The 7613-nt window shown below is 33.3% G+C and overlaps 1 protein-coding gene across 4 annotated transcripts; it reads right to left on the reverse strand.

The window, feature by feature from the left end:
- Window positions 1–431: 431 nt before the first annotated feature.
- Window positions 432–5605, reverse strand: LOC114714181 (probable purine permease 11). Of its 4 annotated transcripts, none has more exons than XM_028898899.1 (5): window positions 5452–5605; window positions 5257–5332; window positions 3796–3869; window positions 978–3312; window positions 432–705 (listed from the first exon to the last, which is right to left on the reverse strand). In XM_028898899.1, exons 3-4 carry the CDS (start codon window positions 3800–3802, stop codon window positions 2228–2230), a joined length of 1092 nt encoding a protein of 363 aa, XP_028754732.1. In that variant the 5' UTR covers window positions 3803–3869; window positions 5257–5332; window positions 5452–5605; the 3' UTR covers window positions 432–705; window positions 978–2227. The 4 variants fall into 4 exon arrangements, with proteins under 4 accessions (XP_028754732.1, XP_028754729.1, XP_028754730.1 ...); XM_028898896.1 differs by having other exon boundaries at window positions 3796–3930; XM_028898897.1 differs by having other exon boundaries at window positions 3796–3933.
- Between the last annotated feature and the right edge of the window lie 2008 nt (window positions 5606–7613).

Raw genomic sequence — 7613 nt, forward strand, 5'->3', positions numbered from 1 at the left:
AATAAATCACAAGTCAACTTGGGTGACAAAAGTAAAAACCTTTGCATAATTTGTCTGAGAAGTGTCAATTCCTGCGGAGAGTATCTCATCAAGTTATAAACAATTCATCAGCAAAAGGGCTCAAGTGTTCAAGACATGAATAATACCTAACGGTTCCAGAGTCCACTATTCACATCTTATCTCATTGAACTCTGAAGTTAGAGCAGTACGAGGATTCCTGGCTCTAGCAGAGAGACCTGAACCAACATCTTTTGTACGTGAAATCTGATTTTTCTATCATCTTCAGAAGCAATTCTTTGGCCCCCTTTTCTTAGCAGCAGCACTAAGGAAAAGAATTCCTTTTTCATTGTGCACAATAAATATGTGAAAAATCTAATATATCCCTGTAATTATTTCTTTTTATTATTAATTTTTATCGCAGGCATATAACATTTCACAATTAAGAAATTATTTTCATTCCATTCCATTTCACAAACCAAACGAGGCTACATCCATGGAGAAAATGTTTGACCGCCATGTCAGGTACCCTTTTTTTCTTTCCAGTCCGTCCATGTACCCACCGCCCTGATGCTTATTAGTCATTTTCACTTTGATTGATTTACCGTGAAAATTCCAACGCACCTTGCTCTTCTGGCCAGCCTTGTGGCAGTGATCACACCATCATCTCTCGCCGTTGTTTGAAAACATTTCACATAATTGAAATAACTGCAAAATGTATCATAACACTTCACATATTTCAAAATGCACTGTTTGGAAAAATGCAAATGATAAAAACTACTCTGTTCCTTTCAATCCTCAAGTAACTCCTATTTTTAAGAAGTAACCAATTCTTATCCATCTAGATGATGACCAGCAATGACATGTAATGGTTCTTATTCGAGGCAATTGGAAAATGATGCAAAAGAATAATTGCCTAAAAGCGCCTGGCTTTAAGTTGTAATACGATAACAGCTTTCAAATCAAATATTCTAACTTACATTCAGGAATGAGGACTTCCCGTTTCTCCCTTCAGTCCCTGCCAAGAACAGAGAAAATGGCCGGAATTAACTCTCCACGAAAAGTTTACATATGCAAGTACCAAGAATGATATTGCATTCTAGTATTACAGCAAAGCTAGAAAAGATACAACCAGTTTCAAAGGTCCTTCATGATTTGAAGATTTAACCCCAAAACAAAACACGCAAGAGGAGTGAACATCAAAAAGTATAGAAGTCCTTCCAGTTAAAACCTGTGCTTCCTCCATCTTTACCGCCACCTGGATAACTGAAGCAAACTTCCAATCCTATGACAATTGCATTGAAATTTTTGCTACCATGACTAGATATTTTCTCTTTTAAAGAGAAAATGTAGAATGCATGCAGACTTAAGTACCTCTTCTTATCTACAGTAACATACAGCAGCGATTATCAGAAATTGGAGGCTGCAGAAGTTCATGTGGTGGTGGCGCAGAGAACCAAGTTATACGGAAAGAACCTATTCTCTGATCATGAAAGAAAAACAGGGAGGAAAAGTTGCAGAAAAATTTTCAAAAGAGGTGCTGGCTATATTCATATTGTTGTTACTGTTAGAATTTGAATTTTTAGCAAACAGAAAAATAGAAGCATTTGAATAATAAGAAAAAAGGTAAAATAAATAGAGAAATTGTAAAGCAACATGGCCTGGAGGAAACCCATCTATTCATGCTTTCATGGACATTTTACCTTCCACTAGGATATACATATAAAACCCAATCTATGTAGCTTTAAGCCTATCAGTTGTTTTTTCTTTTAAAAAAAAAAAAAAAACGCACACTGTTCCTCCTACTTATGCGTACTTCATCAGACCAAAACATATTAATTTTACTCACATCTTTTCAGAAAAGGTCATAACAAATAACCAAAGGGGTTCCTCAGCGAAAAATAAATTACTCAAATCCTGAAACCTCGATGATTATCAAGAACTGGCAAGGAATATAGCAGTGCCCGCATTTGAAGATCAGATGGGGAACAATATTGTGCAAAATAAAAACCTGACGAATCTCTGCTTTTATTAGGACTTTTATTAGCAAAAAATTGGCAGCCATAATGTGTACATAAACATAACTATACTAGCTCTCACCAGTTGTACCAAAAGTAAAAGACAGAAGAAAAACAAAAAGTAAAATCCTTTGTTGCTTTACATAAGTGCAGAGCCAAAAGGGGAAACTGGGGAAAGGTGTCTTAAGTTACCAAACAAAATAACAGTGTTCTCAGCAAGAAGCATCACAGTTGGATTTATCAACAGCAGCTTGTGTTCTTCTATGCCTAGAGTCATCAAGATAATTCTGATATATATAAGTAGCAAAACCCCAGAAAGCCATAAGCATAGCAATTATCTTTACACCATTCATCTTGTCATGAAACACTATCACAGATGCGATAGGAGTCACAGCCAAAGAGAGAGTACTGATAACATTGGAGAACAAAGACGACACCATGAAAATCAGGCCAACAACTCCAACAGAACAAACCTGCCAAGCAACAGCCGTCCAAACCAAAGTCATCACATAAGCCACCCTTCCCTTACCGAACCCCTCCATTTCATCATGCAGAGTTCTCCACTCCCCACTTGCAAATAGACCCACAATGGAAGCACAAGTGGCAACAAGTGAAGTATAGATTTGCATTTCCAAAACAACAGAAAATGTTTCCCGTTTTAGAACCTTCTGAAAGGAGAATTGCATGAGGGAAAGTAACAATGAGTACAATGCTGAGGCTCCAAGGGTACAAAGGAAACCAAGAATGTATTTTCCATGGGAAACACCAGCCGATCCGGCTGATTCATCATTAATAGCAAGAAGGGAAGCAGATAAAGACAGGACCACTGTAGAGTTAATGATCAAGGCAGTGAATTTCTGACTATTGATAAAATAAGAGAAAACAGCATTAAAAGCTAACTGGGATGCACAAATCAGTGAATATGTTGAAGCAGCGAGGTATAGAAGTCCAACAGAATACAACATATTGTCACCAGCTATTAAGGCCCCAAGAACAATGTAGATTAAGGTAAGAATTTTGATAGAAGGTCGAAAAGTGGTAGAACCCTCCTGAGATGAAGGAATTAAAAACAATGGAAGATACAGAAATGGGAAAGCAGCAGTTTGGACCAAAGTAGCCATCCATTTGCTATTTCCACCTTGATCATAATAAAATCTTCCAAGAAGAACGGCAACAGCTTGCCCAACAATGAGAAAAGCAATGTTAACTGCCACCAAAGACCACCATTGCCAGCGCTTATATTTATTGATTGGTGATTGATCGAGTGTATTTCCTATAATCATTGGCTCTTCATTATCTGCAATTGGGGATAATGATTAATTTGAGTTTCTTCCAGAAAACAAAGAAATCAGGGAAAAATTGAACCCAGAAAAGGTATAAAAGAGCATGGCAAGCATTTAAGTTCAATACTAAGCACAAACAGAAACAAAAAAACACAACCAAACTAACAGACAAAGAAGCGACAATAAGCTTTTGCTTTTCTCCCTCCTATTAATAACGAAAGTGAATGCACAAACTCAAGAAAAAGAAAAAAGAAATCTAATCCAAACAACAAATTAGAGGTGAAAAATAGCTCAGCACAACGCTACTATGATATTTTGCAAACTGCAACTTTTCTACCTCTTTCTAATTTAATACTGTCATGACAAAATACATGCCAATAAAAGAACTACCATTCTGCAAGTTTTTAAAGATGCATAAACACATAAATACATACAGATATTGACAATTTGCGAACTCCAAGATCAAATGAAGAAATTAGTGTCGTTTGTAGAATAACCTGCCATGTCTTCAAAAATCCGCTTCTCTCTATATGCAATGGCTCGTTCTCCTCCTCCAATTATAGGCTTAGAGCTGATCAGTATCAGAAAACATAGGTATCACCAGATCGATGGTGACCTCTGGCGACAACAACCTTCTAATAAGAAAAAAATGTCATGAATTTTATAATATTAAGTCAAAGGCATATAATTACATAGATACATTGTCCAACGCTTTTTAAAAAATTATTCTTTTATCTAATTATTTTTTAAATAAAGAGTTATTAAATTAATTTATTGATTATTAATAGCATATAATACTTCTATTTAATTTATATTTGTATATTTGTAAAGTTTATATTTTTCATAGAATTATCTTCTATTTCATCTGAATATAACTATCTTGTTTTCCGTAGTTTGAATTTATGTATTGCTTTGGACTGAAAAAAACATTCACGTATTGCTTTTTTCTTTTTTTGGGGGGGGGGTGTTGGGAGGGAATCTGTCAATGATAAGTTGTCCTACTGATAGCACCACCCATAAATTTTGCATGAGATCCCGGGCTTAAAAATTTATTTGGATGAAAATTTAGTGAATTGTGTTACATCATTAAGATATACATTCATGAAAGGGTAAACTTGAAGCAAAATTATCACAATCCATCGTGAAATTAGATAAACATTCACTGCCACTTCCAAACAATAACCATTATTACACAATCAAATGAACTATTTTAAGAATTTCCTCCACCGTTCACAAGCATTTAGAAGCTTAATAGGCAAAATCTAATGCACTAAAATTCATTTTCCAGTCTCATTTTCCGAACCCAATAAAGGGTGTTAAATACAACTTATGGATTAAAAAGAAAACACTTCAATCAATCATATTTCTGTATTTTTTTCTTTCTACAATTTTTGTAACCTCTCATAACTGAGCATTTTATTTATTTCTTTTCAAATTATAAATATGTGATAGTCTGATAGACTAACATGTAAATCGTCTCTACAAATATAATATTCATGTCCTGATTGAGTTCTTTTTTAACAATATAGTGTAGAAGTCTTAATGCAAAGCTAACAAAGCAAACAAGTACCATGACAATTCATTCAAGCTCCAGGTACAAGCTAAATATGTCCACACATCCTTGATTACTATCTCTCTGTCCCCCAAGTTCAAAACATCGCACACAATTACAGCTACCCATTCCCAATCACGGTACATGAACTTATGGCACCAAAAATACTCTTTTCCTTTAGCCCCAAAAATCCAACCAAACATTAACTTCTTCAATTTCAAACAAAATTTAAGCATTAAGCCATCATCTCTAACAAAACTAAGGCCAAACTATCATATGCTTGGGTCAAAACAGAATTCACATGTCTACATATCCACGCACAGCTGTACAAATCTAGAGAAAAGAAAGAGGAGTTCTACAACACACTCCCTCACATATGCACACAGGGAAGAAATGCTCAGCGTACCCCTAACAGCAGCGCCTTACTAAGCAGAAAAAAAACTGCAGAAGATGAAGACTCCCTCAATGTCACACAACAGCAGCTACAATCAGAGGAGGAAGAAAAGAAAGCACGCCTCCTTCAGCAACGGTTAGCGTCGACAAGGAGAAGAGAGGATCTGAAAGTCGAACAAGGAAGAGAAAAGAAAAACAACCACGGTACCTTGAGCGGCGGAGGAAGACAGCGACGATTCTTAGCACGGACACGCCGGCGATGACACGGAAGATTGGAGGATATAGAGAATGGTAGGAGGACGGGCTGGGTTTCAAGTTTCAGAGTTTGGAAGCCTCCTCTTTTAGCTCCTCCCCTCCGTATTCTCTTCCTGCCTGAAGATGAAGAGGAGGGAGTGCTGATGCCTGGTGAGTTTAATATGCCCCTTTGACCATTCTGTACTTCATTATAATTTGTTCACAACTTCACCCTTTGTTTCATTGAGTGGAATCATCAAGTAATTTCTAAAAATTAATTCTTAATACTTTATAAATTTTTTTCAAAAATTAACTTCATTACCTTTTGGCCAAAAAAAATTAAATTCTTTACCTTATAAAAAAAATTTCGTAAAATTTTTTGACTAAAAATAAATTCCAAACTATTTTTCCTGAATTTTTCAAGGAAATAGACGCTTAATTTCAAAAATTACTTTTAAAATTATTAAAAAAATTATTTTTGGAAAATATTCCTTGTCATAAACTTCCTAAATATTCAAAATAATATTTTAAAAAGTTTTCCCATATTTTCTAAGATATTAAAATAATTTTAGTAATTATTTTATTTTATTTTTTTACTCAAAATAAGCCTTTTGACCACTAAAATATTTTTTAAAGAAAAAAATTCTCAATCTTTAGCTTGATTTAAACTCCAAAATTTACTTTATATTTTTTTAAAAAAATAAAGTTATTGCATAAGATGTATTCTTCAAATATTTTCGAAATTGTCTTTTAGTGTCAACTTGCATCTTTAAATACAGATACCATATAAACAATCTATTATTATTTAGTTCCTACTATATACTTTTTTTGGTCTTATTATCTTTACATTTTCTTGAATTCCAGGGTTATTACAATTAAAATTAGACAAGTTGGGCAAAAAAAAAAATTAAAATCAGACAAGTTTATGCATTATATGAAGAAATCACACACGGTCTTCATAATTGGTTAATAATAATATGAATTATCATACTTTTTATATATTTTAATACATTAATTATGATAAAAAATGAAATAACAAGTAAAAGTTAAAAAAAATGATCATCCACTGAAAAAGGATAAAAATTTACTTAGGTGTGTAAAATCCTTTTAATTAAAAGGACAGGCATTTAAATGAATTTAAAAGTTTCTCAAAGTCAACTATCAAATTTTAAAAATTACAATAATTATTTCTTTATATAGACATATCAAATAACGTGGACAAACTAGCATAATTTGTAAATATTATTAATTACTTCCTTATATCATCTTTATAATATATAAATAACCAAATCAGGCATAATGAAAACATTAGTTGAAATTAATTAAAAGCAATATAGATAAGAAAAATATAACTTATTTTTTTGAAAACACCCTATAATATTAAAAAATTCAAACATAATACTAGTAATAATATATGTTACTACTTATATCAAATTTATACTTTTTATAGTTTCAGTCCCAAAAAAATTTATACTTTTTATAGACATTTATCACAAAAAGTACTTGGATACATATAAATGGCAATAGTAATTTAATTGTAATTTTATAATTACAAATTTGGAAAACCAAATTGAAAAATGGAAGAGGCGTGAAGCTTTTTTTCTTTTATTTAAAAGCAATAAGATTCAGGGGGTGTTTAGATAGAAACCAAACTATGATTTCAGAAGTGTTTTTACGGATTATAAAATAAATATGTGGAGGAGGTTACCTCGTTTTGCGGAAAAGTGATTTTGTAACCGTGGTTTTGGTTTTGCCAAACACCCCCTCAGTCGGCGGGGTTGTTCTGCTTCTTCCACACGCTACGGATTTTAGGGGCCATGAGATATGTAACGTGTAATAATATAATTCTTCCGACTTTCTTCTTTTTGTCAATGAAAAGGTTTCAAATACTATCAAAAAAAAAATGAAAAGGTTTCAAAGAAAATTATATATCAAGGTAAAAAAAAAGAAAAGAAAATTATAAATAATTATAAATAAGTCTTAAATAAATAAGCCTAGCCGGAGGGGAAGAGAGCTCAACTAGTGAGAAACTCCGGCACGCACTAGTGAGTGGTAAGTGAGTTTTTTTTAATAACCTAGCAACCCACCCGAGCCAACTTTATCCGGATTATTACTAAGTCATGCTAGTTTGGACCG

The sequence above is a fragment of the Neltuma alba genome, unplaced genomic scaffold, assembly GCF_004799145.2.
Source record: "Neltuma alba isolate B1F8T4 unplaced genomic scaffold, ASM479914v2 tig00011489_pilon, whole genome shotgun sequence".
In the NCBI taxonomy this organism is placed as follows: Eukaryota; Viridiplantae; Streptophyta; class Magnoliopsida; order Fabales; family Fabaceae; genus Neltuma; species Neltuma alba.